Source organism: Monopterus albus, unplaced genomic scaffold (assembly GCF_001952655.1).
Source record: "Monopterus albus unplaced genomic scaffold, M_albus_1.0 scaffold10.1, whole genome shotgun sequence".
Classification (NCBI taxonomy): domain Eukaryota; kingdom Metazoa; phylum Chordata; class Actinopteri; order Synbranchiformes; family Synbranchidae; genus Monopterus; species Monopterus albus.
The window spans coordinates 2,392,444-2,415,348 of NW_018127890.1; the positions used below are offsets into that span (position 1 = coordinate 2,392,444).

The 22,905-nt window shown below is 44.8% G+C and overlaps 1 protein-coding gene across 1 annotated transcript in view; it reads left to right on the forward strand.

Annotated features, from left to right (window-relative positions):
* Positions 1–301: 301 nt before the first annotated feature.
* tln2a (talin 2a) overlaps positions 302–22,905 on the forward strand; it is a 46,773-nt gene continuing 24,169 nt past the window's right edge. The window contains 24 exon segments of the mRNA XM_020590040.1: positions 302–462; positions 1,304–1,401; positions 2,561–2,690; positions 2,839–2,991; positions 3,851–3,993; positions 4,330–4,457; positions 4,637–4,700; positions 4,805–4,909; positions 8,329–8,484; positions 9,090–9,191; positions 9,728–9,804; positions 10,970–11,150; positions 11,297–11,410; positions 11,489–11,597; positions 12,770–12,978; positions 14,021–14,119; positions 14,533–14,700; positions 15,588–15,722; positions 16,061–16,220; positions 18,102–18,268; positions 20,415–20,543; positions 21,329–21,442; positions 21,877–21,990; positions 22,409–22,543. Coding sequence (XP_020445696.1) covers positions 327–462; positions 1,304–1,401; positions 2,561–2,690; positions 2,839–2,991; positions 3,851–3,993; positions 4,330–4,457; positions 4,637–4,700; positions 4,805–4,909; positions 8,329–8,484; positions 9,090–9,191; positions 9,728–9,804; positions 10,970–11,150; positions 11,297–11,410; positions 11,489–11,597; positions 12,770–12,978; positions 14,021–14,119; positions 14,533–14,700; positions 15,588–15,722; positions 16,061–16,220; positions 18,102–18,268; positions 20,415–20,543; positions 21,329–21,442; positions 21,877–21,990; positions 22,409–22,543 — 3,126 coding nt within the window. The 5' untranslated portion in view covers positions 302–326.

Here is a 22,905-nt window from a genome sequence, read left to right on the forward strand (position 1 = left end):
TCTTCTAGTGTGGTAATCACAAAGATGCTGCCCATTTTGTCAAGCACAGAAATGATGCCACAGAGAATTAATCTGTCTATATTCAAGCTTTAAAATCAGAATTATTCCCAGACAAATGTTCATCAGATTGAGTTTAAAGTGCATGTGCCCTTTCCCTGACAACGGAGAAGTCATTTTTCTTTTCCAACATCTGGCTAATTTATAAGTCAGTAAGTTGCTGGACTTGTGTCGTGCAATAAATACAACCTCCTCTGCTCTTTCCTTTCCCTCTATGTTCTTGTTTTGTGCAGGTGTAGTTGCAGCCCCCGCCCACACCACCTGCCAAGATGGTAGTGCTGTCGCTGAAAATCTGCGTCCGCCAGTGCAACGTTGTCAAGACGATGCAGTTTGAGCCCTCCACAGCCGTCTACGACGCCTGCAGGATCATCAGAGAGAGGGTCCCTGAAGCTCAGAGTGGACAAGGTGAGAATACACAAAAAAAATGCACAGGAAGGGGGAGACTGTGGATCAGTGGGTAGAGCGGTCGTCTCCCAACCAGAGGGTTGGAGGTTCAAATCCTGGTGCCTGCAGTCCACATGTCGAAGTGTCCTTGGGCAAGACACTGAACCCCCCAGTTGCCCCCAATGGTTAGAGCCATTGGTGAGTTGGCGCTGCAGATGGCTGCCTTGGTTCTGTACCGGAAACAAATTCCTTGTGTATAACATACTTGGCCAAACAAAGTGATTATCCTTATTGGACAAGGTTTAACCTGTGAAAGAAGCCAGGACATGGAGCCATAAAAGTGCATGTACATCTGAAAGTGGCCGACTTCAGTCTTTAGGCTGGGTCGCCAGTGCCAGTGTTCAGTATGAACATTTAAGTCCATGTGCAGACTTTGAAACAACTAGAGCCTTTTGCGGCCCCTCAGATTCCCTTGTTTGCATTCTGCACAAGGTGGAAAATAATGTCTGATCAACTAATGCCAGGATCAGACCACACAGTCTTTGTCTTGGGAGGAGCCCATTCTGTCATATCAGCCATCACAATTGAATTTGTGATCAATCCCAACTTGCCGTATTTCACAGATTTCCTAATGTGTATAGTGTAGGTGATTGTAAGGAGGGGCCAGGGTGTGACTTCACCGTTCCACCTGACGGCACCGACATGCTCTTCCCCCTTTTATCTCGTCAGATGTGCGTAAAGCGCGCTCTGTGCTCCTGTTAACCAGCGGCCCAAAACGTGTTCTAAAAGTTGTCAAACTCAGCAGCAGCAGGTACAAAACGTCATCTCAGCAAAATGTAAAATGCTGTTTCTCCTGCTCCAGCTTCAGACTACGGGCTGTTTCTGTCTGATGAAGACCCCAGAAAAGGCATCTGGCTGGAGTCTGGGAGGACACTCGACTACTACATGCTCCGCAATGGGGTAAATATGTTTAACCCACCACAAGAATATTATGACCACACGTGGTGTGCCTGTCATATGAGGACAGACTAAAATGTCCTCACAGTGATGGGTTCAGGATAAAGTTTTCCATACAACCACAGAAAGCCATACACATACACACACAGTTTCCATCACTTCAGGGGACATTATGTTGGTTTACACTCATTTCCTGTGGACTTGCTCTAACCTCACTGTAAACTTAAACCGAGTCTTCACTTTCAAAAGTAATGCTTGACTTGTTTTGTCCCTTTAATGATGTCAAATCCCCAAAATGTGCAAACATATTTGTCTCCATAATGTAGGTTAATACCAGGCCCCCCACCCCCCCCACCCCACACACACACACACACACACTCCTTATGGCATGGACACATTTGTATTTATGTTCATATCATGTGAATAGTTGTTATATTAATCTCTAAACTTTAAAGCTGGAATCCAGATGTTCTGATTGAAACCTGCTGAGTGATGATGTGTAATAAATCAAAATGATCTATGTTGGAATATACCGTTGTCAGAGTTATTTATTGTGTGTTTGTTTCAATTAAAAATACTTTATAATCCGCTACAGGTTAATTAAAACTGAGATTTTTGAATCTGCTGATAGCAAAGACAACGTGCAGCTGAATCATGCACAGGGACATTGAGGCAAAATGTGCGAATAGAAGCACAGGGTATCAAGGAACGAGAACTTCAGCGTGAGCGTGCAGCAGCGCTCCAGCAGCTGTAGCCGTCTACTCTCTGATCCCTGCTGCCGGGAGCCCGGCTCACCCTGCTTCCTGATGTGGCCATGCAGCGCTCCCTCACCATATTTGTGGTTTTGTAGCTCTAAGGTTTCTGCTCTTTAAATCCACCAAAGGCATCCCAGATAGAAGGCATGGCTGTGACCAATTATTCTGAACCAAATCTCTCCTCATTGTTGTGATTGGAAGGGAGCAGCGAGCTGTGACAGGCAGCCGTTAAATAAGGTTTTCTGGCCTGTATTCTCTGCTCGCTCCATGCAACCTGGATGCATTTGATCATTCTCTCAGCGGATACTTTCATGCTCTCTCTTCCTATTTAGTTTTTTCTCTTACATGTAATTCATGCGTTCCTTATTGACTTGCTTCTTGTTCTCTCTTCTGTTGTCTTTGAGCAGGATATTCTTGAATACAAGAAGAAACAGCGGCCTCAGAAGATCAAAATGCTGGATGGGGCTGTTAAAACCATCATGGTGGATGACTCCAAAACAGTGGGGGAGCTGCTTGTGACTATATGCAGTAGGATAGGTACATACTGTAGTGTCTGGCTCACCGCTTTGTTCCTGGCCTGCTGTATGGACTGTTCATATTGTTTATTCCAGTTCCTCATAAAACATGAACAAAATAATCTGTTTCTTGAGACTGACGGGGAAACCCGCTTCCCTTTTGGCTCCAGGCATCACAAACTACGAGGAGTACTCTCTGATCCAGGAGACGGTGGAGGAGAAAAAGGACGAAGGGACGGGTACGCTGAAGAAAGACAGAACGCTGCTGCGAGACGAGAGGAAGATGGAGAAGCTGAAAGCCAAACTACACACAGATGATGACTGTGAGTGCAGTAGAATTACATCTGTCCAAACAGTGTCCTGGAGTTTACTGTACCATTAAAGCTCTTAACAACCCATTGGCCTGCATTGATAGGTTTGATTGTTCCTCTTAAAACAAAGTCAGGATTTTAAATGCGAATTCTTTTTCATCCCATTTAATGGACATTTAATATACTAGTAGGGGTTTCTGTTATTTTGTCCACCCCTTTTATATGAATAGGCCCTCACTGTATGATGCATTACAGTTCAGTGACCAGAATGAATCAGCAGCTCTCTGAAGAACAACCTGAACATGATCACCTTCATGGAACAGGACTGACTCGGTCTGAGACAGGTGTACCTAATAAACTGACAGCTGGGTGTGTTTTGGACCATAGATTCATGAAGGAAGTCACAGAAGTATGATGTGAACTTTTGGAAGTTAGGGGCTCGTCTGGAGCTGCTTGTCCCGAATGAGCCTCGGTCAGAGAGCAGGCACCAACCCGTGGTGTCTCTCCAACCGAGGCTCCGCACCAACAACAAGCTTCAACAGACGTCTGCGGCAGAGCGAAGGGAAGCGCTACACCCGAGTAAAAGTGTAGTTGTCACCACCAAGCAGATAATAAGTCGGTGCTATATGAAATGACTTCCTCCAGCCATGAAACATCCTACATGTCCACAAATACCTGTTGGCATCTTTTTCTTCTTCTTGGGGACATTTAAATCCAGGCCTGTAAAGGTTTTTGTTGCTACCTTTCTGTTTGCTGTAGCTGCACGTGTTGGAGAACAACCCTGTAACTCACACCTAGATGTGGCAGGTTTGTCTGCTTTTATAGAAACGACATGTTGAAGTGAAATGTTTTGATCCCTGTGCTTTTACAGTGAACTGGCTGGACCACAGCAGGACCTTCAGAGAGCAGGGGGTGGATGAGAACGAGACCCTTTTGCTCAGACGCAAATTCTTCTACTCGGACCAGAACGTGGACTCCCGAGACCCGGTCCAGCTGAACCTGCTCTACGTACAGGTCTGGCCCTGTTTCTTTCTCCGGAAGCTTCTCTGCCTTTATTTGGTACTGCTGAAGCAGCAAGTTGCCAGTCTCCAGAACAGGGGCGGTTCTTATGCAGCAAGTCAAATCAGATTAGTGTTAGTACATCGCTCTCCCGACCACTTCATTCATACAGTGTGTCAGGCTGAGGTTTCCACTCCCCTCTGGAGATGATGTAGCATTATCCGTTGCTCCATCGTCACCTAACGGTGACAGGCGGCTCCCAGAATCTGGGATCAGCTTTGGATAAATAAAAAAACGAGTGTTCTGCCACTTGACTTGCAGCTGCAACTTGAAGCTTATTGTGTCTTTCAGGCTCGAGATGACATCCTGAACGGCTCTCACCCCGTATCGTTCGACAAGGCCTGCGAGTTTGGAGGCATTCAGGCACAGATCCAGTTTGGCCCTCACATAGAGCATAAACACAAACCTGGATTCTTGGAGTACGTACAGTGTCTGTCCTGCACAGACGTGTAGAGAGTACAGAGAAAATGTTTGTGTTTATTTTATCAATCTGGCTTCAGGAATTTACGACACTGATCACTCTTTTGTTTAAAGTTTGAGGCTAAAGCAGAAAAAAAATGAACAACTCAGCATCTCCTGTGTTTCATTTGTTTTCTAGCCTGAAGGAGTTTCTACCCAAAGAATACATCAAGCAGAGAGGAGCGGAGAAGAAAGTATTCCAGGTGCTGTCCTTTTGTCCTCTTAATAAAAAGCACACGTTGTAATTCTGGCTCATTTCACAGTTGTGCAGCAGTCGTTCAGATGCTCTGTGTGCTCTAACCCACAGGAACACAAAAACTGTGGAGAAATGACAGAGATTGAAGCGAAAGTGAAATATGTTAAACTGGCACGGTCCCTGCGGACATATGGCGTCTCCTTCTTTCTGGTCAAGGTACGGTGTTTCCTCGGTGCTTTTACAAAAACAACATTTTATGGACTTAGTTGAGCCTTTTCTCTCCTTAGTGTGAAATCTGTTCTCTGTTCTGTTAACTGGATTAAGAAGGCACTAACCAGCCAGTGGGGAAACTGTCGGTGTCCTGCCTTTCACAAGTTGCTCATGTCGCCTAAACCAAGAGCTGCAGTAGAAATGTCCTGCTCAAACAAAATGCTCAAACACTTGTGTAATGTAGCGATTGTGCAAATAAAAACAAAATGAGGTAAAAATCACTAAAGATGAGAAGATACAGTAGTTACACTGCACAGCATTAATGCTTCAAAAACAGCTGTTTTTTAATTTAGCTCGGTTTTAATGTTTAGAAGAAAAAGGTGCCGAAGGAGGATCTGAAACCCTAAAAGTGTCCATAGAACAAAAGTTGTGCATGTTCTTGCACCTGGATTAGAAAAGTGGCGGCCTGAACGTCGTACTGACAAAATGTCCTGTTTGCACAAGTAATGCAACATTTCTGTGAGAACGTGTTCACTCGTTCTTTTATTTGTTGCTAAAATGAACAATTAGTTTTTCTTTTGTTATACAGTTTTGAATTTACCATGGCCTTAATGAGTTGAAAGTTTTTAGTTGAAAGACAAACACACGCCAGCAGCACCTGCTCTGCAGGGAGTTCCGTGTTTTCCTGAAGGAAACCAAATGTTGTCTGTGCACCCGAGTGTGGCACTAAGATGATTTCAGAGCGAGCTGGGAGGAAGTGAAGTGTGTGAGAGAGACTGAGAGACGTCGTACAGGCGAAGCTGGGACCCTCCCAAATAAGTCCAGCTGTCAGCAGATGCCTGCTGATTGGAGCAGTTTGCTGATTTTACAGTTGGGAGTACCTGTGGAAGTGCTGGGACGGGCAACTCTTTTTCTTCTTCTCACATCATTTGTCAGCAGAGGACATCGAGCATAAAGGCACAGGAGACATCTGTCTGCATCGAGAAATTGGTCTTGTCAGTATTTCTGAGTTCATTGCCGAGGTCTTGTAGAAAATGAGACGACTCCTGGTGGTTGCTTGTCACTTGTGCTGCTGTTACCGAATCTGACAGTTCCTGGCTTTTCATCAGCGCCAGAGCATAAGGATCGGGGTAACGATGAGGCACACATACTCCACAGTCCACACTGTGCCCTGCCTTTCATTCTATTTTAAGTTTAAAACACAAAAACCCTTAAACCATAATCCACCTTCTGGTTTAGATCTGTTTCCCTTGATCAGTTTGACGTCCTGCCTGCTCACCTTTGTCGTTTATGTCGTCGTCAAACATGGTCCAGTGGAGCAGAAACATCTTAAAAATAACCCTGGAAGTAATGTGGCCTATAGTCAATACACCTGGAGGCCCCAGAGAGTTTAAAGACCCTCCATAACTTTAAACAGCTCCCCTGTTGGCTCTCATGTCACAGCCCACCAGGTTCTATCCATGTGCTCCCTGACTGCAGCCCTTGAAGGAACGTTTGCTCTCTCCATGTGAGGGGAAAGGAGAAGATGTCAGCTGTGCATCAACTCAGAGGGCGACTGGACATTCACTGTTTACTGGGGGTTTGTGGAACCTTACAAAAATCCAAAAATCTGTATTTATCAAAAGTCTTCAAGACCTCAAAAGTCTTAAAATGCCTAAAATAAGATTTTGATAGGTTTAGATCAAGTTTAGATTGATTAATGTTAAGCCAATATAACTTCTGTAATGTCACATTAACTTCAGTTGTGCTTTTATGTATTTTTGGGAAAATGTCGAGGCGACAGCGTAGTACCACCTGTGGTACAGCGGGTCCATGTTGTACTTCCTATCATGCTGTAATAAAACTACAACCAAACAAACCTGGAACCCATGGTTTTTGCAAACTTTGCAGCCCATTCAGGATTTAGGAGTGAAGACTCAGTGCACTGTGGTGCATGAGCTAATGCTGTGGCTGTTTCTGCTGCTTCCATCTGCCTCATACTGGGAAGTTAAGTATAACGAAACAGTGCGTCAATTGCTCTGTTGAAGCCAGTTAAACACAACAAACTTGCAGCTGAAATAATCTGAAATAAGAACTCTGCATAAAGGCAGTGCAGTCACATGGGAGGTCAGAGAAGCGCTGCTGAAATCCTCCAGCGCTCGTCTGCCATCGAGCAATAATGTTCTGTACTAACATTGGGAGCGTCACCAACTCCTCGGCACAACCTGCTGAGCGCCGGCTCCTGCACCACTAGTGAACGACCAGCTGAAATCCTCCAGCGCTAGTCTGCCATCGAGCAATAGTGTTCTGTACTAACACTGGGAGCATCACCAACTCCTCAGCACAACCTGCTGAGCACCGGCTCCTGCACCACTAGTGAACGACCTCTGGACATCAACCGAGGCGCTGTAGACTTTACACGCTAAAAAAAGTTCAAAGAATAACTTAATTGAAGGCTGAGAGTTGAGACATTTTAATCACTAACTGCAAATTTTTTTGCTGCCTAGACAGAATACCTGTCAGTGTGATGGCAAAATTAGAGCTTCATGCCGCGAGGCCATGAATTAAAAATCGTTCTTCAGCTGTTGTCCTGTTCTCTCAGCAGGCACAGGAAAGTGAACATTAAAGAAAAAGAAAGTGGACGGAGATGCTACCTGGTGGGAGTCGTATTGGCATTTAAAATGGTTTGCATCGCCAGCTCAGTGTCTAGTTGATTGATTTTCTGTCCTTTTATTTATTCAGTCTATTTTTTTTTTTTTTTTTACCCAGTGTGGACCAATGAGACGTAGCTGTTTTGCACAGGTGCCTTGTATATGTATACAGGTGACGGAAAATGGATATAAATATAAGACATATCAGAACATACATGCTATGAAATCAAGCTTAAAAGCAGTAAATAATAATAAAATAATTGTCACAGCACAGTTATGACAAGGAGATTTAATTGCCACTAAGTGGAAGCAGCTTGGGTTCCTTTACTGTAAATGTGACGGAAGAGATGAAGCCCATTTGCTTTAAAGGGCATTTTAATCCTACAGGAAAGATTGCGGCTGATGGAGAAGCCAGCGCCTTCCTGAACAAGTGGAGAGAGCTATTTGTTCAGCTCATCATTTACAAATTGCAGCTGTGCTGTGATGTAAAAGTGTAGATGGTGAAACAAGCTTTGAAATCAAATCCTTGTGCTGTGTATCCTGTTCGACATCTGAACCACCCAAAGAGATTTTAACTTTGCTCTTTTTATTTTTATTTTTTCTGTGAACTACTGTTTTTGTCGCTGACGAATAAACCTCAGATGTTCTTGTGCCAGCTGTGATAATCTTCATCTGACTAAAGTTGAAGGCCTTTACACAATGAAAGTCTAGGATTTTGAAGCACCTTTCACTGTTAATGGTTTGGTGCTTTTATTGGGTTTGGAAAGGTTGAAATAAAGTGTGTGCGCTTTGCAGGAAAAGATGAAGAGTAAGAACAAGCTGGTGCCGCGGCTGCTGGGCATCACCAAAGAGTCTGTGATGAGAGTGGACGAGAAGACCAAAGATGTGGTTCAGGAGTGGCCACTTACCACTGTGAAGAGGTGGGCGGCGTCGCCCAAGAGCTTCACCCTGGTGAGACCCACACTCTCTGCATTCACATCTAAGATTTAATGAGAAACCCTGCGACATCTGACTGCACGTGGAATGCGAATTCCCGCTGTGTTTGGCTTTGTTCTTGCACCCATTTTATCTTTTCACCAAGCACAGTATCACCAGCAAGCTCAACTGTTCCTGCAGTGGCCATAAAACCATCAGCACTCGGTCTGCGCTCGCTCCTGCACTCGAGTTATTGAACAGACTCCTTTGTCTTCCCTGTCAATACCCCTCCTCAGTGTCAGCACCCAGAGTCGGTCAGCAACATGGATTTAATGGCTCGGCTCTGGCGGACTCACTGTCTCTGTTAAATTAACACAGCCTCTCGTCCTCACTGCTAATTTAGCAGAGTGCTTTGCAGTTGAGTCGGTATGTTTTTGTGATGCAGGGATGTGAAGTTTGATTTGTCATTTAAATGCTGAAGTAGTTTGATGTCACCCAACACTGTGTGTAGTATTCATCTAGCAGGATCTGTGGACTCATAGTAATCCCCAGGATGTGTACAGTACAAGCACTACAATGGGTACTTTTCTTACAGGCCAGTATGACGTGCATGTTTAAGATGGGCTTTTGTGTTTGTGCAGGACTTTGGTGAGTACCAGGAGAGTTACTACTCGGTGCAGACCACTGAAGGGGAACAGATCTCCCAGCTTATTGCTGGTTACATTGACATCATCCTCAAAAAGGTGAGGCATTTACGGTATCTCCGGAGACACGGATGCATCACAGCGAATCAATATCCTCCTGTGACAGTCTCAGATCTGTTGATGCATGATGGACCCAGTCTACCGTGACACACAGCTGGACAGTGAGAATTCCTCGTGCAGTTTACAGCAACCAGCTGACCTTTAGCTGCCGCTGTCAGAACCATGGGTGTTAGATTATTAACACCCACTGCTTCCATACATGTATCACATTTGAGTCTCCCTTCATTCACTTCTTCAAAATACCTCACACCTGGAAGACCCGTTTATCGCTCGTTTAGTTCAGCTTTGGCATATTAAAGATCAGCCTTAACAACGTTCAACTGCTATGTCCTTACTCCAAAAGTAGGCCCTGAAATGTTTCGGTCCAAGCTGCTTGATGAACTTGGGCTCAGGTTTTGTCTTGTGACACCGACGCCACAAATCTGTTTAGCAAAATACCCTCAAGCAGCTGTTTAAAAATCTCTGTTAGCTACTTTGGAAAACAGTATTTGTTATGTTTTTCCTCTGTCCTGCAGAAGCAAAGCAAGGACCGTTTTGGATTAGAAGGGGACGAGGAGTCGACCATGCTTGAGGAATCTGTATCCCCGAAAAAGTAAGTAAAGTACTGTAACTATGAAAAGCGCTGTTGAATCAGTCACGGTCACCGTTGGAAACAGTTGTCGTCATTCTTTTAGCAAATTGTGCTACAGAATGTTCCTGAGAACAGTAGATTTAGAAAGAGGAAGCTTTATAAAAGCCAGAAAATGGAAATAAAACTACTGGACAACGAGCTTTTTGTTCTGTAGATTAGAAGTGCAGTGCTTTATTGTATTCCAGTCCCATATCAGCTGTTGCCCATGTGCACAAAAGCAGCACACAGAGTTATTGCATATTATTCCAACAAAACACCGTCGGACTGGGTCCTTTTTCAATTTCCTTCTCACGGCCGCCCTCGACCGCAGCTCACACATCCGTCTCCCCGGACCTCATTTCGCCACATGAACACTTCCTTAGCTGGACTTTATCCTGAGAGACAATCGTTGTGTGAGGAAATTTTGCAGCACCGGACAAGCGAAGCCTCTATCAGAGCATTTCCTGATTAGATGTGCATTAGCTCATTTATCCGCGGCGACTCAGAGCGTGGCTGGCGCCCCTTTTTTTTCTGTCTAGCCTCAATTAACGTTGCTTTCAACTCAGAGTATGTGCTGCACTTGTTGTTGTATTTTTTTCTTTTTGCTTTTATTTGAGTTTGTGCACAGGGCCGGAGGCAAAGGTCTTTAGAGCTGCAAACACACAGCAAGCCGCAGTCTGGAAGGCCATATCTGAGGAAAAACAAAACAAAGCTTTGTCTTCCAGAAGTACCCAGTGGGAGGATTCTGCAGTGTCAGTGTGCTTTGTGTTAGTGGCCCACTGTCAGACACAGCCTGGAGTGAAGTCTCTCCCATAGATAGTCAAAAGCAAGAAACATGCTCTTTTTGTCTTCTTTTAATGACTTTTCTTTCTTAGAAAAAATGTTTTTATGTCTTGGTCCTTGCCACTGTTTCAGCTGGTGTCTGCTATGACCACAGTACAGCTGTGCTTTTCTTAGTTGCACTGATGTCTGATCAAAATGCCTCTGAAACAAACGTGATCAGTCTTAAAGCATTAAAGAAGAATGGAACTGCAGGTTTCTCTGCACCACACCATGTGACTTAAGAACAAGTTTTTACAGCTATGGTAATAATTGGGAAGCATTTAGAGATGCTGTGTTAACCGTCTGCCTGTCGGCGTGCCTGCAGGTCCACCATCCTTCAGCAGCAGTTTAACCGTGTTGGCCGGGTGGAGCACGGCTCGGTGGCGCTGCCAGGGGTGATCCGCTCCGGCTCCATTGGTACAGAGTCGCTCAGCATGGGCACCATGCCGTCTGCTCAGCAGCAAATCACTATGGGTCAGATGCACCGTGGACACATGCCACCGCTGGTGAGACCAGTACAGCAGAAAGGCTCTGACTGGGGTGTTCATGTTACTGGGATGTAACCTTCTTCATGCAGGGACAGTCATCTTCCTGAGCTTAGTTTCTAGACTTCATTCTGTAAGACACTCAGTTTATTTTGCTGTGTGTGTAGAGTTCAGCACAGCAGGCTCTGATGGGAACCATCAACACCAGTATGCAGGCTGTGCAGAAAGCCCAGATTGACCTGGGAGAGGTTGACAACCTGCCACCGCTGGGACAGGACTTGGTACGTTACACCGCACTCACACATCCAGTGATAAATGAACTGCATTCACGCAATGTGTGCTCCTCTTTGTGCACGCAGGCATCCAAGGTGTGGATCCAGAACAAAATGGATGAGTCAAAACATGAGATCCACTCCCAGGTTGATGCCATCACTGCAGGAACGGCGTCTGTGGTCAACCTCACAGCTGGTCAGTGGCACTGGGATGGCTTCTTCTTTAGGTCATGAATTGGTTTGTCTGGTAGAAAGACCGATTTATTGTGAAGTCAAATGATTTATTTCAAGCTTTACTGTCAAGCACGGCAGCATTATAAGTTTATATTATAAAGTGTTGACTGCTGGTGTAGCGGAATGATTTCGTCACACCCGTGTCGAGGTACTCTGCGTTGTGATTAACCCGGCTGGAGACAATCTTTCAGCTACAAATGTCTTTATTGCTGGTACAAAAGACAATATAACAAGAGAACAGCTTTGGCTCCGTGGCATTCAAAGTAACTCCGTGAGAGTGTATGGCAGACTGGTTTGTGTATAAAATAAATTAAAATGCACAATACCTGGTACAGAAGACAATATAACAAGAGAACAGCTTTAGCTCCGTGGCATTCAAATTAACTAAAAGGGAACAAAAACAATTTTAGACTTAGGTACCAATTGTCATGCTATGCTAGTATAGCAGCAATGATGCGAACGCAACTTACCTCCTTGAGAGTGTATGGCAGACTGGCGCCAATTGAACCGCACTTCCTTATCATGAATAAGGAAGCAGCACGGGCTGCACCCCCTCAAGTTTGCAGGGGCACCCCAATCTATTGCCACCACACATATCTCACTTCTGGAGGGAGTAACAAAATAAAATGCCATTGCAACAAATTATTTGGGTTATGGCAAATGGAATTATAACTCCGCTACACTGGCTTTGATTGAAAATGATAGTGTGGAAGAATCCTTACTGAAGCCAGTGAAGTTATGAGCCCCCTGCGCACAGTTCTGTCAGTACATTTTAGGGACTGTGACTTTAAAGCTGAACCTTTCAATCAGTCTGGGGTCCATTAATAAAACTGTAGAACCTGTAAAAAAAAAACAACAAATCTGATACTGTAGTTCCCTCATAACCTGTAATTTGGTCAGTATGGACAGGTGAAGGTGTGTGTTCGCTCTTTGCTGCTCTCTCCATTCCAAATTAAAGTCAGCTGGGTTTATCTGTGCTTTAGTCTAGTTTGTTTCTGGGTCTGTTTCCCTGTGCTTTAATAGACCCGTCATACATTTTTCTTTGCTTGAGTTTAGATTAGCTTTGTTGTAGTCACTTCTCTAAAGACTCTATTTCTCAAACAGCCTTTGTTTGTGTTCTGTCCCCGTGCTCAGGCGATCCGGTGGACACAGACTACACAGCAGTAGGCTGTGCCATCACCACCATCTCTTCCAACCTGACTGAGATGTCGAAGGGCGTGAAGCTGCTGGCTGCACTGATGGAGGATGACGTAGGAGGAGGCAACGACCTGATGAAGGCTGCCAGGACGCTAGCAGGGGCCGTGTCTGACCTGCTGAAGGCTGTGGAGCCAGCCTCTGGAGAGGTGAGCTCAGGGAATTTCATCTCTGAGAAAATGATATGCTGTCTTTATCATGTAGATTTTAACACTGTATCTGATATTTTTATGCTGAAAACGGTCAGTTAGAATTGTTGTTCCCTCTCCTCCCCCTCTGTCATCTGCCTCATATTCAACACGTTGAAGGTAGATGTAGATTGCAGCTGAGGTCCAACAAGTCTGGAGGACGTAGCAGGAGTTATTATTGTCGTCCTTCAAATGTTAGAGGAGCACACAAGCTGGCCACGGTATCAAACCAAACAGAGAGGGAAGACAATAGACAGAACAGAAAACACGGACTAATGTGTGAAACAGGATTTGAGCCCGTGCAGCAGGCAAACTTTTCACCATTAGTTTTCTTTGAAATGTCAGATTTTGGCTGTCGACAGTGTTTTGTTCCCAGCCTAAACATCTGCATCTGCTTAGTTTGCAGGACTGTAATGTTGTCACCTATTGGAAGTTTGTAGTTATGTTGTAATGGAAAAATAATTCAGAAGTTAACGGACTGTACGGTGCTGGGCCACTAATCAGCCAAATGCACAGGTTTTTCCAGCTTCTGGATGTGTGCGTTGCACAGGCAGGTAGTTGGAAAGACAGCACATGACCTCTGGGTTAGTTTTTCAGAGTACACTGTGTCTCAGAGTAACAAACTACTGAATCACTTTGTGATGAAATAACTAACAACATGGCGAGCAATGTGTTGTATGATTTTAACATACTCAGCCACAGTTTGGGTGATTGGTGGGGAGGCTTTAAAAGCCCTCGGGCACAGCTTAAAGACACAGGTCCTTTGTCATTTTTATGAGTCTTGTATGACATACTAATGCTTGAAAACTACACAAAAAGCTCAAATGGTGCTGATTTTTAGTCATACGGTGCAGTGGAAAGGTTAATCAGAAGCCATATTTTAAGATAAGAGATGATGCAGTTTCCAGCATCTAAAAGCAGTTCTACATCTTGATGGTTTTCTCTTTGTGTCTGTGTGTGTGTGTGTGTGTGTGTGTGTGTGTGTGTGTGTGTGTGTGCGCAGCCCAGACAGACTGTGCTGACAGCAGCAGGCAGCATTGGCCAGGCCAGCGGAGATCTCCTGCGACAGATTGGAGAGAACGAGACAGACGAGAGGTTCCAGGTGACGCTGCGCCCCGCCAGCTTGTCATCATCGTTGCATTCAGAGAAGGATGAATGCTCAGTTAATCAAAATCACATTGTAACCACAGGAATATGGAAGGAATATATACAAACAACTTTGTTTTCACATTTTAACCAGAGGTTATTGTTTGAATGTAATCCTCTTCTAGATGTTAGGCTTGTCCATCTTATGTCTCCTACTGAACCATGATTCTTATACAGTTTTAGTCAAAGTTATACTGAGATCAAATCTGTACCACTCCTCTCCAGTATGTATGTGTGTGTATATATATATATGTGTATATGTGTGTGTGTGTGTGTGTGTGCAAAAACCTGTTCCAGGACAGGCCACGCTGGGTTTCAGTTGCTGATCACTGGTCATGTTGTCTCTCCTCTTCGCCGCCTGTTGTGCAGGACATCCTGATGAATCTGGCCAAAGCAGTGGCCAACGCTGCAGCAATGCTGGTGCTGAAGGCCAAGAACGTGGCCCAGGTTGCAGAGGACACCGTGCTTCAGAACCGGGTCATTGCCGCCGCCACCCAGTGTGCCCTGTCCACCTCCCAGCTGGTGGCATGTGCAAAGGTACTGCGGCTGCAGGACTTTGAAGTGATTTGAATAAAACTGCCCAAAAATCCAAGCATGAAATGTGAGACTCACTGAACTGAATGGCTCCATCATCTCAGTATTTGTATAAGATGCACCCAATTCCCTGAAGGTAAATTCAGTGGATATTATGCAAATACTCGGAGATGATGCACCAGTGGTGTCATGCTCATTTCCAGTTATTCTGTCATATCTATCTCGGGTTTGGATATTACTCATGCAGCGGTGTAAGGACATCACTATAGGCACAAACTAATGTTGAAGCTGTCTGATGTTTATCCCCTTTTGCTGTTTAATCATTTCTCATAAGTAGACTATGCATTGATGTTTGGTAAATAGTGATTTATTCAAATACTTTCTAACCTAAAATCCATCTGCAGCTAAAAATGGAGAAGGAATGTATCAGAATGCACTGTTAAATACCCCGCACCCCCATCATATTTGCACATTCTGAACAGTGCCTCTAATTAGTTTAAATGCTCTCCTGGCTTCAGAGCCGAGTAGTTGGATTTATTAAACAACGCCTCTCTGCATGGTGGTGTGATGAGATGATGTGACAGATGCCTCTCAGATCAGTTCTTCCTCCCGTCTGTCTCTGTGAAAAGTGATTTACTGATGAAAAACTGCTACAGCAGTGTGTCACATCTGTCAGCTGTTTAGTTTCTAGTCACCTCAGGTTAGTTGAATGCAGATATTCCTTCTGAGTCTGACCTCCCATCCGTTGTTTTTTTGGCTACGTTTTCTAAATGATTGAAAATGGTTTCAACTGGAGAAATACAAAATCTTTGGTTTTTGTGGTCACACTGGAGAGTTGGAACGCGTTACCTTGTCACCGTCATGTCTCTCTCCCATCTATGTTGCTGTAGGTGGTGAGTCCCACCATCAGTTCCCCAGTTTGCCAGGAGCAGTTGGTCGAAGCGGGGAAGCTGGTGGATCGCTCGGTGGAAAGCTGTGTCCAGGCCTGCCTCTCGGCCACACAGGACGGCGAGCTCCTTAAACAGGTCAGAGGCAGTACTGTGTGAACAAACACTGCACTTAACTGTGTTGTCCCTTATATGATGGCTTTGCTTTAGTTTCAGGAAGTAAGTTTTATCACAAGTTTGACAGTAAACACGAATTAGGAACAAATTAGTTGAATGGTTTTTATTTCCTGGAAAACTGATTGTCTTCAGTTAAACCACGCAGCTGCTTTTTATTTAGGCTGTTGAGTTTGTGTACTAATATACAGCTTAAGAAGCAATGAAGATAATGAGTCCGGTGTGCCTCTGCCCACTCGAGTTGAATGAGCAGCAGGGAATAACGCAGCACTAATGCTGATGGTGTGTCTCTTGCATTGAAGGTGAGCGCCGCAGCCAGCGTGGTGAACCAGGCTCTGGCAGATCTGCTGCAACACGTGCGTCAGTACACCTCGAGGGGGGAGCCTATTGGGCGCTATGACCAGGCCACGGACACCATCATGACTGTCACTGAGAGCATCTTCAGCTCAATGGGAGATGCAGGTAGGTCCAAAAGAAGCTGATGCAAAGCTCGGTTTTGCATGCACATCCACCCGCTGTGGAGACGTTTACAATACAGTATTCCACAAAGAGGGCCTGTGCATAGGTCTGTGGGGAGTCAAGGTGTTGCAGGATGTAGTGCCATGTTGGCTGCATCATCCACTGACCTTTTTGCTCGGTAGCAAACCCCGGAGGGACCAGCAGCCAGTTTGTGATGTCTGTGATGATATCCACAAGTTCAGCCCCACACTCAGGATGCAAGGTTGATATTTGGGGTTTACAGTTTAATGTCTTGGTGGCTGTTAGGTCGATTGTTATGGAATTTGGTGCAGATATTCATGTAATAACTTGGCAAACAAACACACTTGCTAAGTCAAAATGATTAACATGGCAAACATTATACAGTATGTGATAATTGTTAGCATACTTATTGTGAACACCTTTACTTTAGCAGTTAAAGGCTTTTATAGAAATATTGACAAAATGGGCAAAAAAGTCAGCTGGCTCTTCTGAGACATACCTGGGCATGCTTTCGGTAGGTAGGTACCTGAATCTGCCTGATGCTCCCCCAAAAACCAGCCGTCAGTGTCTCTGAACTCACTCCACTGCCTCATGTTTTCACTTAAATAAGATGCAGGTTTGACTCTTGTCGTGTTGGGAAACAACATGAAATCTGGCCAGATGTGACCTGGCTCAGCCAGATGCTTTTCATGAAAATGGGTGCACAGGAGGAAGTCTAGTTGCTGTTGCCACAGCTCTCAGGTTTCTGGTTTCTGAAGAGATGGCTTACTGTCTATCTGAACGTGCCTCATCCCATCTTCTTCTCGGAGAGACTGGCATGATGGTGGGTCTGAATGGACGGCTGTCAGCCCTGGCGAAGCCACAGTGAAAAGCTGACAGTGATGTTAACAAGTCTGACAGCAGAGACAGACGGAGAGATTCGATCCCGGCCCAGCGCTCAGCTCAGACGGATTGAGTGGCCTGACAGACGAGTAGAAATGCTGCTGGCTCTGCTGAGGCCTGAATACCGGCACCAGCTGGAGCATACCACCTTTGTGCTGGTGTCAGATATGTCAGGTTATGTCACGCCTGGCATGTGTGTGCAGCAACGAAATGTGAAGATTAAAGAAGAGTGAATCCTTGTGTGGTGGGGCGTTGGCAGATCAGCTGATACATTCACATGAATTATAAACACTGACCGCCAAATAGCTGTTGTGATGTGTCAGCTTTGCTTTAGCAGGGAGAATAGACACATCGCTCCCTTATTCTTTCTCTCTTACTTCATTAGAATTATTTTAGAGTTTTTTTCAGTGAGAGCCAAAAACCCCAGTGTCGATGGAGCAGTTCCCTACAGATGTTACAGTATTATGTAGATGTGATCAGGAGTCCAGCTGCGTGACAAACACAACCACACTGAGCTAAATATGTTTGACTGTTGCATCTTGTTCTCCCCCACCAGGTGCTTTCTGACCGTGCTGACATTCAAATCCTACACCTTTGTGTTTAAAAGCTCACAGCTGTTTACGACTTCAAGCACTCACAGTGCAAGTTAACGTTTTAACAAGTAAACCTTCTCTCACTGGGATCAAATTAAAAGTCGGCGCCGTCTTGTTGTAATATTGCTCCACATAGGTTTGCCAGCCTTAATTTGAATTATTCTGAACCCTGCCCTGCACACTGGAAAAGACTCATCAAGCACAGTTTGTCGTATATGGCAAGTGGTTGAAGAAATCAAAATGGCTTGTGTTTTTCTAGTCTGACTTGTTCACACTAGAAGACACTTAATCAGTTCATTTAAAGCAAGTTTACTGTATTAATCTCTCATTAGACTCTAACACTCACAGTTTCCTCTCCTCATTTCTTCACCTTTGTTTGTCCTCTCAGGAGAGATGGTGCGGCAGGCTCGGGTCTTGGCTCAGGCCACCTCGGACTTGGTGAACGCCATGAGGTCTGATGCTGAGGCCGAGGTGGACGTTGACAACTCTAAGAAGTTACTGGCAGCTGCTAAGCTGCTGGCTGCCGCCACCGCAAGGATGGTGGAGGCAGCCAAGGTAAGGTAACTGAGCTGAAGCAGTCCTGTCAAGCATGCTTTAGTCCATGCAGGCGTTATATGCTGCAGTTCAAATCCAAAAATCTCTGGTTGCAGTCACAGTAGTGGAATTTCTTAAGACGAGATAAAGATGTACTGGCTGGACTTTGCTTCTCTGGCTCTCACAAGGTGACATTTTCAGTGATGGCACAGGGGGGAAGAACCCCAGGAGTATGTTTGTATACACAAGCAGACGATACAGACAAGAGTCTCTCTGTCTTTATATCCTTCACCTTCAAGACGCAGAGTCCCAGTGAGGTGCTGGGCCACCACGTGCCACCAGAACAGCTCCACCTTGGCATTGACCTCTCCTGGAGGCATGAGCACCATTCTTCCAACAGATATTTCCTCATGTGGTGTTTTGATGATGTTGGTGGAGACGCCGTCTAACACGTCGCTCCAACATCTCCCATAGCTGTTCAACTGGGCTGAGACCTGGTGACTGGGAAGGCCACAGCATCTCATTCTCAGCATATCACTTTTATACTCAGCAGGCCATTCAGTGAGCCCTCATGTCTTGTGGATGCTCGCATGAGCATAAAGGTGATCGCTCAGAACAACTTTGTATCGATCAGCAGTGACCCCCTCTCTAAGAGGACAAGTGGACATAAACTGTGCAGCATCTGCATTTGTTGTTTCTCCACTCTTATGATCCTGTATGTCTGCAAGTTTTGGTTTTGGACATAATTTTAAAATATGATTCAAACAGCATTTACATTACTATCAATTTGTTCTTACAGCTTAACATAATTAGAGGCAAATGGACATCAGAGTCTTTGTTGGCCAACCACTGAGGGCCAGGCTTAGCTGTGCCACTCAGCTGTCTTCCTCTGTCCAAACTCTTTATCTGCTCTCGCTCTGCTTCAGTCTCATTATCTGTCCACAGAATCACACACTGATATTAATAACTCCCCACTTTCACCATGAAAATGGAATGACGCCCTCCAGCTGGTTAGTCGAGTTGCCAGACATATCACCATCACAGCTGTATATTTATCTGTGTCAGTGGAGGCTGCGACTTCAGCCAGCTGTTGCCATGGTAACTGATTGATTTGAGCCTGTGCGGTTTACTTTTTGGACAGTGTGTTTTACACCTGTATGCTTGTTTTTTAAAGCATGGAGTGGTCAGGTGATCACACTTATTTTCCATGGACTGTATCACTGTAAGTCAGACTTTTTGGTTTTTGAAATCGCGATGAATTCGTGCATGTGATATCTTGTTAGACCCTCTGGAAACCATCTCTTTTTATAATTATGCAAATTGGCTGTTCTATTTAAAAGGTGTCAGCAGTTGCCAACAGACACATGACAGCTGCAGACTCCTCTGATTGGAATTTGTCACCAACATTTTACTGTGATTAATGCTACATTTAGTCAGATGTTGTACCAAAGTCTTGAAAAGCAACAAAATGCGGTCAACCTGCTGCTTAACGACAAAAATAGTTTGTACATTTACGTTCCTTGTTGATGGTGAGATCTCTGTTCGTCGAGACGTCTGCCTGCAGCAGCTGTGGGCTTAAACATTACTTTAATAACATGGGCTTGCTCTGTGTGTAGCTGTGGGTGTAACTATGGAGTTCCCAGTTAATTAGCCTAATGGCACAGGGCTTAGCTTTCTCCAGCAGCAGGAGGCATGGATGCACTAAGCGATATCAGTCTCCACAGAACGCAGTTAACTTGTACTGCTGGACACATTAAAAGGAAAATAAAGAGAGCTGCTTTCTAATATGAATAGACAATGTTTCTTGGCATTTAGCCGTCAACAAAGCAGCGATTGTTTGAGTGAAGAGGAGCTGCAGCTGAGTTTGAGAGCTGTGATTAAGTCTGCGTCATTTTTCAAAGACCTGATGGCAGTTGTGTGGGTGTGTCTGCTGGTTGTTCCAGTAGGGGGGTGTGAAGTGGTGAGTGCTAACATGAGTCACTCAGGAATCTTAATGCTTTCCTAAAAGAAATCATGCGCAAAAGAGATTTTTTTTTTTTTTTAAGTTTGTACAAAATCAGGAAATGTTTTGAAACAGTCATTCGGACTTCTCTGTCTTCCCATCTTCACGTCAACTGTTTACCCTGCCCGCTCACCTGTGTGTGTGTGTGTGTGTGTGTGTTCTCAGGGCGCTGCAGCATACCCAGAGAACGAGGACCAGCAGCAAAGACTGAGGGAGGCTGCAGAGGGGCTGCGTGTGGCCACCAACGCTGCCGCTCAGAGCGCCATTAAGAAGAAACTGATCAACAGACTGGAGGTCGGTGACACCACCAGGCGCCGTTTCTGTTGCATCCTCTTTTACACACGTCTGTGTGTAAAAGGTGAAAATCCAGAAAGAGGCAAAAATCAAATACAATGAAAACATGACAGTCCTAAACAACAATGTGTAAGTGCTGTATCTGAGGATGCAGCTGGTTATCAGCAGTAACAAACAAACGCCACTTGGCAAGATGAGCGAGGATTAGATGCCGATTTCAGCAGCTTGTCCTTCATCATTAAATATCAGGGTTTTAGACAGACTGGGGTTTGGTGTATTTGAAATGTTCCTGAAACTAAACGGCATCTTCAAGAAGGATCTAGAGGGACTCATCTGCCTCAGTGGTGTTTGACTCATCGTTCAATATCTAACTACAGTAAAATGTTTGGCTCATTAACAGGGTGTGTGTGTGTGTGTGTGTGTATATCATACTGTGATTATTATTATTATTTATAGAAATAGCAGGATAATTATTATTGACAGTTTATTCTAAGCGGTTTTGTTAAAACAAGGTGTAGGACTTTAAACTGAAGAAGAAGATTTAAGGACAGAACTACTTAATGCTGTATTTACACTGAAATGCTTTAATATATACACTTGTTTATCTATTCATGTGGCCTCCATTCCTGGAGGTGCTTCACTAACATCTGTGGTTTGAAATTGTGGAAATATAAGGAACCACAAGCAGAAAAATATCAAGACTCTAATTTGAAGCAGGAGTGTGGCCTTGCTGAGAGACGGCCAGTGTGTAACCACCTGAACTTGTGTCCTGATATGTTCTCCAGAATGCTGCCAAACAAGCTGCAGCTGCAGCCACACAGACCATCGCCGCTGCTCAAAACGCCGCTGCCTCCAACAAGAACACTGCTGCTCACCAACAGCTGGTGCAGAGCTGTAAGGTGAGGATCAGTGCTGACAGTAGGGCGCAGTTTGCTTCTTCATGGCTTTTATGCCTCCACGCCTTAGCTGTAGCTGGAGGTGCAGTGTTGACCTGTTGTTCGTCTATCCCATTCTCATGAACACAGTATCTCAGGAATGCTTTTACGGGATTTCTTCGAATTTAGCACAAACGTCTACTTGGACTCAGGGATGAATCATTAGGTTTTGTCAGGCCTCATAAGAACCTGACTGGCTGTTGGAAGCATTACAACCACAAGGTGATAATTCTAGTTTGATTTGTCCTGTTTTTTTATTGAAACGGTTCACCTCACACCCTTATTGAGCTCTTCGTATCAGGTGTTTGATGTCAGCGTCTTGTGTGCATCCTAATTGCTCACTGAAGTTTTTAGTTCAGGTGCGTGTCGGCTTTGACTGTGTATCTATGTGTGTATAGGCAGTGGCAGACCACATCCCCCAGCTTGTCCAGGGTGTACGTGGCAGTCAGGCCAAACCAGAGGACCTCAGTGCACAACTAGCCCTCATCATTGCCAGCCAGAACTTCCTACAGGTTCAACACACACCCACACACACCACAGCCTCATCATTTCTCACTTTAGCTGGGGAATGGGTTGTTAAACCTTGATGTGCCCATAATAAAACTGAATTACTTCAGTCCTACATTGGGAACCAGGCTAAACAAAGTATAAATAGTGTTTCTGTCATGTGGGGGCCCATTTAAAATAGGCCTGTAGCCTCTTTTTGAAAGAAGCAGGAAGTTAAAGAAGCACCGTTGTAGTGAGTTTAATGCCTCAGTGGTGCTTGTAGAGCTCCACAAATACCTTTCTGTGAAACCTCCAGCACATAATTTAACCTTTGTTCCTTGTTGCCCAAGGCAACGCTTGGTTTTTATACAGTTTCTGAATACTATGAGGGAAAATATTTAACTTGTTTTGTTGTTTAAAAGTCCTTGTTTTTGCTCCCTGTAGCCTGGTAGTAAGATGGTGACCTCAGCCAAGTCATCTGTTCCCACGGTGACGGATCAGGCTGCAGCGATGCAACTGGGTCAGTGTGCCAAGAACCTGGCCACCTGCCTGGCCGAGCTGAGGACGTCAGCACAGAAGGTAGAGCACAGATCCACAGAGGCACTCACACGTGGGCGCATTCACATGAAATCACTGCATTTTAGACCTGCAGACTACCTGTGACCCACCTGACATACTTGGATCATTCCAGAGATCCTGTACTTCCTCGTGTCATCTAATGATAAGCTTAATGGTAAAAGTCGTGGTGACAGCTTGTTGTTGTTACTGCTGTTGTTACATGCACTGAATGTGTAAACTGCTGTGTTAGAGGTTTTTAAGTCGCACATCAGACTTCTGAATCATCGAAGTCATGGCAACAGTTTGCGCTTTCTTCGAGTACAGAATTTGCTGCAAATGTATTTTTGAACGTTTAACTAGAAGAAATTAACAACACATATTTC